Source organism: Hyaena hyaena, unplaced genomic scaffold, assembly GCF_003009895.1.
Source record: "Hyaena hyaena isolate Hyena2069 unplaced genomic scaffold, ASM300989v1 scaffold_186, whole genome shotgun sequence".
Classification (NCBI taxonomy): Eukaryota; Metazoa; Chordata; class Mammalia; order Carnivora; family Hyaenidae; genus Hyaena; species Hyaena hyaena.
The window spans coordinates 899,399-914,738 of NW_024080818.1; the positions used below are offsets into that span (position 1 = coordinate 899,399).

General features: G+C 39.3%; 2 protein-coding genes across 3 annotated transcripts in view; one reads left to right on the forward strand and one right to left on the reverse strand.

Annotated features, from left to right (window-relative positions):
* Positions 1-4,582, reverse strand: part of EIF2A (eukaryotic translation initiation factor 2A) — a 30,520-nt gene extending 25,938 nt beyond the window's left edge. For both annotated transcript variants that reach the window (XM_039240997.1, XM_039240996.1), the window contains exon 1: positions 4,497-4,582. In XM_039240997.1, the coding sequence (XP_039096928.1) occupies positions 4,497-4,548 (52 nt within the window). In that variant the 5' untranslated portion in view covers positions 4,549-4,582. The remainder of the gene's footprint in view (positions 1-4,496) is intronic.
* Positions 4,583-4,878: 296 nt separating this feature from the next.
* On the forward strand, positions 4,879-8,877 carry SERP1 (stress associated endoplasmic reticulum protein 1). Its single transcript, XM_039240998.1, has 3 exons — positions 4,879-5,304; positions 5,604-5,679; positions 6,885-8,877. Exons 1-3 carry the CDS (start codon positions 5,221-5,223, stop codon positions 6,923-6,925), a joined length of 201 nt encoding a protein of 66 aa, XP_039096929.1. The 5' UTR covers positions 4,879-5,220; the 3' UTR covers positions 6,926-8,877.
* The last annotated feature ends 6,463 nt before the right edge of the window (positions 8,878-15,340 follow it).

Consider the following 15,340-nt stretch of genomic DNA (forward strand, 5'->3'; position numbering starts at 1 on the left):
AATATGGCAAGAAATCAAACCAATCAAGTTTGGAAAAAAGTTTTTCAACATTTCTCAAGAATGGATTTGCTTGGGAATATGGGGCTAAAGTGTTACATTAAAATAAAAAAATTGAAGAGACCGAGACTTATTTACTAAGGCAAAAACAAATTCCATGAGACAAACGTACAAACCAGGGCTACTTTAAAACTGGTGATACTGGGGTGCCTGGGTGGCTCAGTCGGCTAAGCATCTGACTTCGGCCCAGGTCATGATCTCACGGTTTGTGGGTTCGAGCCCCGCGTCGGGCTCTGTGCTGACAGCCAGCTCAGAGCCTGGAGCCTGTTTCAGATTCTGTATCTCCCTCTCTCTCTCTCTCGCTCACTCTCTCATAAGTAAATAAAACATTAAAAAATAAAAATAAAAAAAATAAAACTGGTGATACTGTTGGTCCTCATTAAACACCCTTCCTTTGCACATGATGCTTTATAACAGATATGCCTATTTTAGGGGAACTAATTATCAATTGGATTAATCATAAAAGTCATATTGAATCACTACAGTCTTGTTCACACATGTAAATCACTACTTAAATTTATATTCACTGCAAACCTTCTTACACAGAAACAGAACTAGGAAAAAGTGTTGCAAGACATTTTGGAACCACTAACATATTTTACTGGATTTAATCAGTATGAGTAACTTCTACAAGAATAAATCAGTATACAAAGTTTATTAGAAGACACAAAATCAGATTCTTAACAGAACATAAAGTGTATTACAAGTTAATAAAAGCAAAATAAATATGGATTCAAAAGTTCTTTTCAATAACTAAAACAATTTTTCTACACCTTACTTTCTAATGAGGAATTCACTTTAATTAGAAGTGACTAAATATGAAACAGTGAATACAATGTAGAGATGGTTTAATATAGTGTACTGAGAGTTGATACGATTCCTTGTTTTTAATGATTTTCCCCAATTAATCAAAGGGCATCTGGAAATATGTTCTGTTAGGAAGAAAAATCTAGAATGTGAACAGTTCTTTTCAGTAAAGCAACAATTAAATGCCAGAGTTTCATAAAGAAAAACTATTTTAAAACAATCATATTAAATGTTGTACTTAAGTTATATCTTTTAAAAATTACTAGCCTTGGGGTGTCTGGGTGGCTCAGCCAGTTAAGCATCTGTCTCTTGGTTTCAACTCATGATCTCAACGTTCTTGAGTTAGATTCCTACAACAGGCTTTGCACAGCATGGAGCATGCTTGGGATCCTCTCTCCCCCTCTCTATCTGCCTCTTCCCTGATCACTTTCTCTCAAAATAAATAAAAACTTAAAGATTATTAGCCTTTATAGATACTTACATACCATTTATTCCTCTAGGCTTGAGTTAATATAGAAAACTGTAAGACTTCAAATAAAGAACCGGTGTCAGGGATATGGTGATCATTACAGTGGGATACTTTCTCGAACCCTTCCATCCACTGAAGTACCTTTCAATGTAGGAAACTGATTCCATTTTGAATAAATTAACTCAATGTGGTCTCAACCCAGGTAAGCTGATTAGACATACGGGTTTCATGTAAGGACCATTGTTTTATATGCCTGGCATGGATCCAGGCCCTACCTTTTAGGAGACCTTTTAGGAGACAATTAATCCAGGGGATTTCAAGGGGAAACTCTCCAAGGGTGAGAATATAATTTGGTCCTGGTGATTTGGTTAAAAATTAACTGATTCAAAGATGAACAAGATCCAGCCAAGCCAAGTCAAAGACAACCAGCACTGAGACTGTCAAAAAGAAAACGTGCTTTCTTTTGGGGCTGCTGAGCTGGTTGAATGTAAACCTGGAGAATGTCAGCCTAAGAATGAATTTAATTGAAAAGAAAGCAAGAGCCTAGGTATAAAGAAAAACATTTTTGGAGTCAGGTGAGTACCTGGATGTAGCAGTACTGAAGCTTTACAATTACATGAGTTTTATAAATAAATAAATAAATAAATAAATATCCCCTTTTCACCTGCTCTAGCTTTTTATCATTTCCAATTAAAAGCTGTGACTGACAAAACTTACTGGACAATTTCCAAATTATTCCAAACTCCAAAATCCATGAGTCTAAGTTTAAAAATAGATTTTGGAAGTAAAAGAATCTATTATTGATTGAAATGCCTATACTAACAATGTTTTAAAAATAAATTAGTGTGTTCAAGTACAAGAAAAATGGACCATGGAATTGAATGATTCAATATAATCCTGATTCTGCCAATTTGCAATGTGAATCTGACCACTTAATCTTTCTGGGCTTCTATGAGTAATATGAGAATATGAGGGATAGACCAAATAGCTAACCTTTAAGCTCTTACCAAGTCCTTAATTTTAAGTATTGTAAGAAAACTGTCACTTTGTTAATCTGACCATAAATGAAATGGTTATCTTTCATTAATTTATTCCTCCATCAAACATTTAGAGTGTCTATTATTTATTATACACTCTATCTGGTACTAAGACAACAGAGATGAGTAAAACTCTGCCTCTGCCACCAAAGAGTTCAGTGTGGCAGGGCAGAAAAGCATCTAAACAACCAGATAATTAATCTGTGTGATAGTGAAAAAAAAAAAACAAAAACAAACCTGAAGTATATATGAGGTACAAATATAGCCTGGGAATGGCTGATCATCTGAGAAGAGTGAGGAAAAGAGGATCCAAAGCAGGCTCAGTGCTGACAGCAGTGAGCCTGATGGGTGGCTTGAATTTATGAATCCACAAGATCATAATCTGACCCAAAGTCGGATGTTCAACCGACAGAGCCACCCACATGCCCCAAAATGAATTTTAAAAGAGGGAAAGAAGTCAAATCAAGAGGAACAGGAATCTTAGACTGAAGAAGTAGATTTTTCAAGGGTTTTATAAGCTATTCAAAATTGATGGAGCATGATAGGGTGAGGAGCAAGGAAATGAATGCAAAGAGCTTTTCAAGGATTATGAAGGGTTCCACATACTATGCTAAAGAGGATGGAATTTACCCTATAAACACCGAGAAGCCCATGTAAGAGTTTTTTTCAAACTACATTTTTTACTTGTGTATAATTGACACACAATATTACATTTGTTTCAGATAGAAAGCTTATCAGATTCTTCATTAAAAAAAATTTTTTTTTAATGTTTACTTCTGAGAGAGAAAGAGAGACAATGTGAGCAGGGGAGGATCAGAGAGAGAGGGAGATACAGAATCTGAAACAGGCTCCAGGCTCTGAACTTGCTGTCAGCACAGAGACCATGACCCCTGAGCCGAAGTAGGACGCTCAACCGACTGAGCTACCCAGGCACCCCTATCAGATTTTTTTTAAACAGTTTTTTTTTTTTTAATTTAGAGTTCAAATAAGCATTCAGTATTCCCAAACTGTGAATAACATACTAGTTACTTTTATGAAGCCAGAGAAAAAAATTCATTTACTTATATAATTACACCTTTTAAATAGTATCTGACTAGCATATAATCTAACAAATTATAGTCATTACTTGATAAATATGTGATGAACTGCGGTAGCCAGATTGATATGAGGGGTCATGGTGCTTAATAACAAAGCTCTTAAAATGCAGAATGGCAAAAAGTGCAAAAGCTTTTTAAGGTTCCTTTCAAGTTTGGGGACATAACCCCCTTCCGCCAAAGTAAACGACCTTTCTGTTAATGATTTTTTTTTTCCTTCTGTATAAACTATCCATGACTTAATCAACATGTCTGGTCTTTTCTCTCCCAATTCCTCTGTATTTGACACTCATATGAGAATCCCAGCAATTACCCTAGTCCAGAGTCTTCGCGGACACAGTCCAAGGCAAAGTTAATTATCCTTTCTAAAATTATAAACTCTGCCTCCGGTTCAAAATCTCAGGAATCCTGTAATAATCAAATTCTAAAATACTCATACCTATTTCAACATCAAACGTTGCTATCATTTCCATAATGCTCACTGCCACGTACCCAGACCACTCTTTCATCACTTTAAACCTATACTACCACAGTTCCGCTCTATTTGATCCTACTAATTTAATTGAAGCAAGGAGCTCAGAATTTGGTACTGCTTAAATTCAGGTGTATTTAATGTGTCTGCTCATTCTAGTCATTTGCTTATGTTTTTCCTTATTACAGAACTAAATGACTTCTCATTGTCAACAAGATGTGTCACCATATAAGAGTTCGTATGAAACCAGCGTTTGCAGGCCCCGGGTAACAAATTCAACTAGCACTTTCTGTTCTTATCTCTCTTCCTCAATTTCAGCGGAATTTGAAGCGACAGGGAGGAATGATGGACGGGCAAAAGGGAGGGGAATGCTGAAGCCCAGAGGCGTGGGCCTCACTTCCGATTGCCACGCTACACGAAGCAACCCACAAGAACCTCTAGCTCTTCCACAAATCACATGGAAAGGTGGATCAGACACCAGTGCTTCTCGGGTGAACCCCAAGAGCAAAGACACAAGAAGAAAATGCTCTGAAAAAGTCCATCACTCGTTCAGGACTCACCTGTCAGTAGTGGCGTGGACGGCGCCATCTTGCCCCGGAAAGAGAAACCCATGTGCTTGGGTCAGAGTTCACAAGGGCCAAACCCGGCCCCTACACGTCTCCTCAGGCGTGGAGACAGGGCATAGCTGTTTCCGGTATCGGGAGCCTCGGGGCCAATCCACTTCCGGTAGGAGACGGCAGTGAAAGAGGAGCCCGAACGCGCACGCGCAGCTCTAGGGCGATACTTTAAAGAGCGTCGTGGGGCCGGACTAGGGCTGGTGCGCCAGCCTTCGCCCTCCTTCCCCTTCTTTTATAGCAGGCGGAGTCCGCACTTCCGCGGGGCGGAGCCCGTCCAGTGCTGACGTTGGCAACCGAACCCGAAGTAGTTCGAGGCTAAGGACAGCACTGCTCGGTTGTTGCGTTGCGTTTCCTTCCTCTTTCACTCCACGCTCCCGGCGGCGGCCAGAGCGGCGGCGCGAGAATATCCCGGCGGCCCGCTGTCGTCCCGCGTGCCCGCTTCTCGGCCGGCCAGTCCGGCGTCGTCAGTCAGTCGGCGGCCCCGCGCCCCGCTAGCGCTCGGCTCCCGCGCTCGCCTCGCCCAGGCCCAGCGGCCGGAGCTAGCGCCCGGCCTGAGAGCCTCCTAGCTCCGGCAGCGCAGGCACCGGGACCGGCGCGTCGCAGCGGCCCGAGGGGAGGCGAGCTAGAGTCCAGCGGGGTGGCTGGGGCAGGTGGTGGCGCCGTGAAGATGGTCGCCAAGCAGCGAATCCGTATGGCCAACGAGAAGCACAGCAAGAACATCACCCAGCGGGGCAACGTCGCCAAGACTTCGGTAAGGGAAAAGAGCAGGCGCCGGTCCGTCCCGGAGCCGGGCTCCAGGCCCGGTCCTAGGATCGAGTTCTCCCCAGACCCGAGGCTGGGGGCCCGAGGCCGCGAGCTGGACGCTAGGCTGGCGGGGCGGGGCAGCGGGAGGGTGGTTCGGGGAGGTGGGTGCCTGAGCGAGGCGGTTCGGGAACGGAGGGGAAACCTGTGAGCTGAGGGGACCTGGCAACCTGGCCCGCGGTGTAGGCTGCAGGAGCCCGGGGTCGGAGTGGGTTTTTGCATTTGAAATGGGAATTTCCGTTTTTGCAGAGAAATGCTCCCGAAGAGAAGGCGTCTGTAGGACCCTGGTTATTGGCTCTCTTCATTTTTGTTGTTTGTGGTTCTGGTAAGTGGGGGCTACCGTCGGATTGGATGTCGGGTTTGGGATGACGTGGTGACCCATCAGTGGCGATTCCTACCCGCGTAGTTCTCAACCCACCTGCCGGGAGCTCCACATAAGTCTCTTTCGTCTCTGAACCGAATTACTTGTCCCGCATATGCACAGAGGGTGGTGCTCCAGAAACTTCTCATAGCTTGATTTGTGCTCACAGGAGATCAGAAAAGGAGGTCAGGTTTTCAGTTAGTAATGATCAAGTTGGAAGAAATTTAGACCCAAACAAAACCAAAAAAACCTCACGGAATGAGAACTTAGAATGTTTTGCAACCTATTGTGAATATATTTGCAAAAAGGTATGAACATGATGTATGTGTGGATGTTGAGCTTAATTTAACGTGTCCCAGAATCTAATGTCTTTATGTCAAAACTGGGTGTATTTTGTAAAGTAAGGCTTGTGCAAGGAATTGGTTCAGTATGAAGGAAATGTACCTGATTGGTAAATTACTGTTGGGGACAAATGTGTTCAGATTAATTAAACAAACATTTGACATATGGTAGGGAAAATAAGTTACTAGGTCAACCTGCTATTAAAGTAATAGACTCCTGCCTCTGCAGATGGATTACAGAATATTTTTCCTTTCATTTATTATTTTAATGTGCAAGCTGTTGATATTGTTTTTTACATTCTGACATTCTAAAGTTACTGTGGTTTCTCTTAAAAGTTTCACTTCGCCTACTTCCTAAACTTACTAGTTGGAGGCTTTCTTGACACATGGCCAAGAGCCAAGCAATTTATATAACCTAAAGCTTATTCAATTTCAGCTGTGTGAGAATGAGGAAACATGGTTATGTTATAGGTCAGGCCTTAGAAGGACACTTAATATTTTGGGGATAAACCAAAATAATTATATGCTAGAAAAACCTGTTTGCTTTGGTGCTTTAAGTTGTTTTCTACAATACATTGTGTATTGCAAAATATTTTGGACAGTTAGACATAGAATTCAGAAGAGCTGAAAAAAAATAGCTTATGGACATTGAATTGTTTTATCAGGGTAGGCTGGTCTTCCCTTCTTACTTCAATGAAGTTACATAGCATTTGCAAGTAATTTTAAAGGTGCTCTTGGATTCTCGTGAACTACCTTAATATTTGTCAGTTGTCAGACCTGTTTTATTCAAAGCATGCTTACTAAAACATATGTTCTTTCTTTTTGCAGCAATTTTCCAGATTATTCAAAGTATCAGGATGGGCATGTGAAGTGACTGACCTTAAGATGTTTCCATTCTTCCTGTGAATTTTAACTTGAACTCATTCCTGATGTTTGATACCCTGGTTAAAAACAATTCAGTAAAGCATCCTGCCTCAGAATGACTTTTCATATCATCCTTCATTTGTCATTCCAAGGTTTCTCCACGAGTCATTCCAAGTTTTCTAGTCCATACCACAGTGCCTTGCAAAAGCACCACATGAATAAAGCAATAAAATTTGATTGTTAAGCGACAGTAGTGGACCTACTTATTCAGCCAGTAAAGAGTAAGTTTTTTAAATGTGGTTGTCAAAACCGTATCCAGTATAGATAGATAATTAGATTAAACTTAGGTAGACAGAGTCTAGATTTTGTTAACCCTAATGTGTAAATGCAATTAGTTTAATTTAAAATTTGGAGTCATGGTTTTTATATAGTTAGGCACTTTATTACTATATCTTGAAAGCACACTCCCGTATAGGGTAATGTCACTGTCCTTTAATAAAGTGCTTACAAATGGAACAACTGCACAGTTAGCCTAGTTTTCCCATAATCTTTAGCACCTAAGAATTTTTAAAAGCTTCTAAATGCCTAATATAAAGGGAGATGCTTATAGCTACCTTATCTATTTTAACAATATTATTTCTATTACACTACCTTGGATTTTGCATGAGTCATTATACTAATGTAAAATGCCATAAGAAAACAACTTCGGTGAGCATTTTGTAACTTAGTAACTTCAGTTTCACTGAAAGCTACCACGGTGGAGTAAAGTCAGGGAAAGTTTGTTTATGTCACCATTGATTTTACCATAATTACTTTAACATATCTGCTCTGCCCGACTATATTTTAGGGAAAAATACTACTAAAAACTGGATGTCTCATCAGGACATCTTAATGAGTCCAATGTGCCGTAAGACATCTTAGCACGTTAATAGCACTTTTAATACCAAAAAAGGCACATCGACTAAGAAGTTACTTTGTTCAGAAATAATATTCTGGATTTATGGTTAAAATTTTGTTAGGGTACTAGATGCATCAGGCTGAAGTGCCATCCGGAACTAAATGGATTTGCTGATAAGGATTAGTCTTTAGTCTTCCCTTTGTTGTATCATTTTATGGGTTATGATTGATCAAAGTTTCTTTTTACTAATGGTAAGGGTGAGAAGGCAGGTTTTAGGTTTTCTGGTACTGTTGAAAATTGTTAAGTTTTGGCTATTTAAATACTTAGCCATAACTTGATTAAAAAAAAGCCTGAGAGGTGTCTTATGTATCAATGAATTGGAAAGAAAGCTGCTTCTTTGCTTTGTTAATTGCCTCAGGATATCTCTTTTAAAATAAGCTCTTTTAAGAGGAACAGAAGGGAAATCTGCTACCTAGTCATACACCTTGTGAACCTCAGAGTTTCTGGTACCTGCCAATATAGAGGAAGAGTGAGGGAGAGGAGTAGTTAAGGATGCTTAGGAACTTGACTACTCTAGAACAGGAGTAATCAGCTGTCCTTGGGCCAGCAGATTTTTATTTGCAGTTACCTACCTTTCTCACCCAGGAAATCAACACTTGTTTCCCTCTGAAGCAAGTGCCTTGGTTGACTAATTTTAGTTTATTGTAACTTTAAAAATGAAAGTTACTGTTCTAAATTTATAGCAGGTGCCTTATTCTTTGCTTTGAGTCAAACCATTCCGAATCAGAGTTTCCCTTGGTTTATTATAGGTAATTGGCTTTAAGATGTTAGGATTTTTTTTTAATTGTACAATGTCTTTATTAATTTGACTGTTAAATTGCTATAGCTAGCGATCATTTTACATATGTAAAGTTGCATTCCCTTTGTATTTCATGTGTGATTTCTTAATTGAGTACATTTTATATTAAGGATGGATTATGCATGTTTGGGTCAATGAAAGCTATGTCTTGATTTATCCTTTAAAAATAAAGTTCCCAGAATATTTGATTCCTTCTGAAACGATTTTACAAATTTATTATCTGAGTGTACTTTTTATAGTTAATAGAAAATTACTTAAAAGAATGCCTAGTATTATGTTGTACTTGAGTTAAAAGAACTAGTACCCAAAGGCACAGATAAAAAGTTTATAACTGGAAATAGGTAGCAAGAAAAACATTAAAAAGTACAGTGGTGCCTGTCTGGCTTGGTCAGTTAAGCAGCTGACTTGAGAGTGGCCCAGGTCATTATCTCACAGTTCATGAGCTCCAGCACTGTGTTGGGCTCCATGCTGACCGTGCAGAGCCCACTTGGGATTCTCTCTTTCCCTCTCTCTCTCTGCCCTTCCCCTGCTTGCACACACTTGCTCACTCTCAAAATTAAATTAAAAAAAAGGAAAACATGAAAAGCACAGTGAATAAAATATGTCCCCACCTAGGATATACCCTCATCTCATTATCCAAGTCTCATTCCAGAAAAATCACAGTTCTTTTGATCTCCCTTTCCCAATTTTATGTAATCCAGTGTTGACCATAGTATGATAATACTTGGTTGGGGGTTGTCTACATTATCCAGTTACACTTTGTAACTTAGCCATAACATTTTGAGGAGTTGTTCATGATTTCATTGTATCTGTTGAGTTGTATGTAATGTTGCTCAAAATAATTGAGTGGGCTTCATTGTAACGGGATGTTTTGTAATGGGCTTTGACTTACTTGAAAGAAGTGTGTATGCTGTACTGCAGGGTGGTCGCTCTTCTCACTAAGGTTTCTGGGATCTTGCTGGCATAAAGGAGACCACATAGAGCTGAATTATGCTCTTGGGAGGTTCATCAACAAAACTGTATTCCTCTTACAGCATCTAAAATCTAGAACATCACATTTTCTAATTAGAAATTATTTTGAAATTTTATTTGTCTTTACCTCCCTTTAACTTACTGTTTTAGATGCAAATCAGAACTTCAAGAAGCAGGAGTTGAGTTCAACAGTAAATTCTATGTCACTTCCTTAGAGAACCCTTTCCTATCTAAACTTCATCCTACTGTAGCTACTTAAACTGTTTATCTTCAAGTTGAATTAGGAGAAAAATGTCCTCATTTGAAAAGAGTACGAATGAGCAATAAATGGCTAGAAGTCAAGCTGAAGGGGAAAACTCAACTGTCAGGACTTAAATAATTCAAAGTAAATTCATACATATTACAGAATCGAGATAGAAAGGACATGGGCAATTTTGTCCAACTGCATTTATTCAGTGAATATTGAGTAACTTATGTGCCAGATACGGAGTTAGAGCTGTGAATACAGAATCCCAGCACTCAAATATCTTTTAGTCCAGTAGTGGGAGAAAAGACAACGTGAAAACCATAATTGTGGTCAGCATTTCACAGGAAAAGCTTTGAACAAAGCTAATTGAGGCAGAGCAGAAACTAGAACCAAGGACTCCGGGCTCAACCATACTCTAGAGAAACCATACGAATGATTCGAATGATTGCAAAATGTCTATACAGAACACTTCTGTTTTCATGAACTCTTCACTTCTGCATTTAGAAAAAAATCTTAAAAAAACTGTTTTTGCATGTTGCCAATTCAAAGAAGAAAAGAACTTGTTCTTTTATAGATGCAGTTTCTTTCAAAAATGAATTTAAGTGACAAATTTACTGTTGATGTTTCCTGTACAGCACAAAAATAGATCAAATCAGTAATGTTATCCACTATAACATATTCAAGAATAGATTTTTAAAAAGTATTTTGCTATATAATCTTACTGTATTTTGTTTTAAAATTTTCATCTATGATGTTGAAAAACCTTACTTGATAATCTGGTAGACAAAAATAAATGCAGTCATGTGTCCTCCATAGATTCTTTTTATTACAAAATTTCAGTGACTAAACCATGTGTGACCTTTTTTTTTTTTTAACCGTGTGCAAACCTCTACTTTGGGATGCAGATAGAACAAATCTGCAAATTTAAATAAAACTATGATTTCAATGTCCTTAAAAGCTTTAATAACAGGTTTTTCTTTTCTCACTGTTAGGAAGAAAGTCTGAACAAGGAAAATGAAAATAATTGATTTTAGAGCCAGAAGGAACATTAGAAATGATCTTGATTAGTAGCCCCTTTACACTTGAGGAAATTGTGGCCTAGAGAAGTTCACTTTCCCATCACCAGTAATGAACTCGTAGCAGAACAAGGATTAGAAAACTTGTCTTGTAGGGGGTGCTTTGCTGGCTCAGTCAGTAGGGTATGTGACTCTTGATCTTAGGGTCATGAGTTCAAACCCCAGGTTGGATGTAGAAATTACTTTGAAAAATCAATGAATCAATTAATCTCATCTAATTAAAAAGAAAACTTGTCTTGTGACCAAATTGGCTCTTCCAGTGTTGAGTGCCAAGGGATTCTGATTCTTCAGAAATATCTTATTTTAGATTTCATGTTAATCTCAGAAAACCCCATTAAGTGAACCATGAAGGCAAAATCTGAATACAATGGCTTCCCACTGCCATTGGGATCAAATAACTCTCTAAACTTTGATTTTCAGACTTTACAACATGGCCCAACCTACATTTTCAGCTTTAGCCCCCTCACTTCCCCACTTCTGTCCATTGCCAAGTTAGCCCCCAGAGTCTACTTTCACTTTTCAAATACCTTGTACTCTGTTTTTGCTCATTTCCCTTACATTACAATACTACCTATTCTCAAAGTCTAGCTTAAATTTCACCCCTGTGAAGTTTTCTCTTATCATGGAAAGCAGAAACATTCTTTGAGATTGATGACTCTGGACTAGTTAGCATTTATTATGTTGCCATGTTTATTAGTTTTGTTTCTTAGTTTCTCAGTATAGAATCCTTAAGAGAATCCATATTTTTCTTTTTCTTTCTTTTTTCATCTGTCACCACCTTCAAAGCTAATATGAAACTTTATACACATAAAGGGAGTTCAATGTTTTATTAAATTTTTTTTTAATGTTTATTTATTCTTGACACAGAGCACCAGCAGGGGAGGGGCAGAGAGAGAGGAAGACACAGAATCCAAAACACGCTCCAGGCTCCAAGCTGTCAGCACAAAGCTCAGCGTGGGGCTCAAACTCATGAACTGTGAGATCATGACCTGAACCAAAGTCAGATGCTTAATGGGGTGAGCCACCCAGGCGCCCCTTAGATGAGTGATAAAGAGCACCAGAAGCCCTATCATATCAGAAAAATCTTTAAATTAAGAACATATCTTGTAAAATAATCTCCTAATAATAACAGTCATCACAACTACTTCCAATCTTGGCAATGTCTGCTTAACGGCTGGGCTTTAGCACCAGAATCCAGTCTACCTTTGAAACAAACTCTCAGAACAGGCTTGATCTTTGGAAATAAATCAACAGTGGTATTTGTCCTTTAGGTGTATTTGAGAACCGTTCATTATGAGTGTCATTGAGAAAACCATAAAAAAATGCTTTATAAAGAAAGCTGACACCTCACCACACCAGTCTGTCCAGTTGTAAAGAAAGTCAACCATGCTGTTTAGAGAAGGTGGCTGGGGGCCATCAGCTGCCCTCTGTCCTGGGCCCCATCCTAGAGCATAGGAAAGGACAAGGATGTCACAGGGGGTGCACCTTTCTCCAAATCAGACCACAAACCCAGAAGGCTCTGCTCCTCCCAAACCAGATCCAGTTGATGAAAGATACAGCTTGCTCTCATCACAAAGAAATTCCCTTCATCAAGGCCATACCACACAGACTGGCATTTGTCATGTGGTTACCAAACCAGATCTCATCCATTGGGCAAAGGAGAGTCTCAGGGCCCATCTGGGAAAATGCCATCCATGCAGCCATGTGGAGCTCTGGACAACCACTTAACTCTTGGCACCCAGGAGCAAAATGGGATCAAGGCTACCCACCAAGATGCTGCAAGTTTGTTTTCTACCTGACACTTGCACCAATTAATGAACAACTGTAGATGCCAAGGCAGCAATGCATCTTGGGTTGAGACAGATTATAATTTCTGACACAGCCCAAATCACAAAGATAAATAAACACTGGCGGTATCCAAGCATATTTCTACCTAGCTCCAGCCCTGGTTACTTATGCACATCTTCTTGTTAATTACAGGTGGATTACATGAAGAAGGGAGGTGTGACAGTCATTTCTGCTTGACTGAGCACAGTATCGGATTGCTTCTCAAGGGAAAACCTGGCTGGGTCAGTGGAATATGCAACTCTTGATCACGGGGTTGTGGGTTCAAGCCTCATATTGGGTGTAGAGATTATTTAAAATCTTTTAAAAAAAAAAAAAAGTGCTTTTCAAGGCCAGGTCACTTTCTTGGCGGAACATTATGTGAAAGTCCATCTGCACTGCTAAGTACACACAGGGAAAGTGGACCAGCAGAGTTTAATACCCAGCCTAGGTCAACAGTCTAATCTATTACTCAGAGTATGGCGGGGGGACCCACAGAAACCTGGAAGCCTGTTAGGAATACAGAATCTCAGGCCCCACCCAGGGCCCCTGAATCAGAATTTTCATCTTCACAGGATCCTTAGGTAATTCATATAAAATTAAACTGAGAAGTGTTGAAGAGATCTCAGAGTTCTGGTTCCCTGGCCATAAACAAATACCCAACTTCCTTGGGCTTTGTTCTCTTTGCCTAACAAAAAGGAAACATTACCCTCCTGTTTCATGCAACTGTTATGAAACCTAAGGACAGTAAAAGCACTCTGCAAAGCTAAAATACTCTATGTAAATAAGATTCGCCAACTTTGTGAACTGCAAACATAAGCCATCTCTGATAGGATGAGGGGCCTTCCTCACTGAAAACAGAAAGTAACAGTAGCCTCTGTATTTGACTTGGCAGGAAATCACCTATTTCTTAGGATCACTTGCTGTTTATACATTTTGAACTATAACTTTACTTCCCCAAAGTTCTGCCTTCTGAACAGTTTCTTAAAACTTATGGGACTGTGAATCCTATCCAGCTAATTAGGAACGTGATGAGATATACCGCATTTGGAAAGCTGAAGAGAACCCAGAGTGTATGTTGGTCTCAAAACTGCTTGTCCACACAGTTTTATAAAACCGTTTATCCCTGTTTTAGAGGCTCTTGTGACACCCCTTTTATCACCCCACATCAAAATTGCCATTGTACAACTGCACACGTGCAGGTCATGCTACCTCCAATGTGAAAAGGGCACTTGCTAAATATATAGACTCTGAAATTTGTCCTTAAAAAGACTTCAACCCGTGTAAAAAGAAAAAAGAAAAACATTTAGAAAAAAATATATGGAATTTGATTTGATACCTTCACTCATTTAACAAATATTTTAAAATATTTTTAATGTTTATTTATTTTGAGGAAGAGAGGCAGAGAGAGAGGAGGACACAGAATCCAAAGTAGGCTTCAGGCTCTGAGCTGTCAGCACAGAGCCCCACGCAGGGCTTGAACTCACAGACTGTGAAATCATGACCTGAGCTGAAGTCAGTCCCTTAACCAGCTAAGCCACCCAAGCACCTCTAACTCCACTCATTTTAAAAATAAACTTGGGGGCGCCTGGATGGGCTCAGTCAGTTAAGTGTCCAACTCTAGATTTTTGTCTCAGGTCATGATCTCATGGTTGTGGGATTGACCCCTGTGTCAGGCTCCACTCTGAGCATAAAGCTTGTTTAGGATTATCTCACTCTCACTCTCTCTCTGCCCCTTCTCTGTTCGCATGTGCTTTCTCTCTCAAAATAAAGAAATAAACATTTAAAAAAAAGAAACTTTAGGGCACCTGGTGACTCAGTCAGCTGAATGTCCCACTCTTGGTTTCAGCCCAGGTCATGATCTCATGGTTTTGTGATTTGCTAATGGCAAGGAGCCTGCTTGGGATTCCGTATCTCTCTCCCTCTCTTTGCCCCTCTCCTACTCGCACTGTCTCTGTCTCTTTCAAAGTAAATAAATTAAATTAAAAAACCTACATTTTTACAGAAAAGTTGCAAAGATAATACAGAAATTTCCTTTACACCCTTCACTCAGCTTCCCCTAATGTAAACATCTTACACAAGCATGATACATGTGTTAAAACTAAGAAATTAACACTGAAGCAATACTATTCACTAAATTAGGACTCTATTTGGATTTCACCAGTTTTCCCACTATGTCCCTCTAACATTTTAGAATCTAGTCCAAGCTGCTACCACATGGTGCTTTTGCTTTCACTCTCCCACTTTTTTTAGTGAGCAAATTGTGCCTAATATAGGATAATGTGCTTCAGATTTTTAATACTGTAATTATAAAAAATTTCCAATATACACAAAATATATGAGATGTCTACATGCCACCATCAATATGCCACAGTTGTTAAAATTTTGCCATGTTTGCTTTAAGTCTCTTTTTAAGTATGAATAAAATGTTAAGGATACAACAAAAACACCCTTTTTTTGCCATCTGAAGTCAGTGTTGGCCATTCACGTACAATAAAATTTTTTAAAAAAATATTTGTTTATATTTAAGAGAGAGAGTGAGAG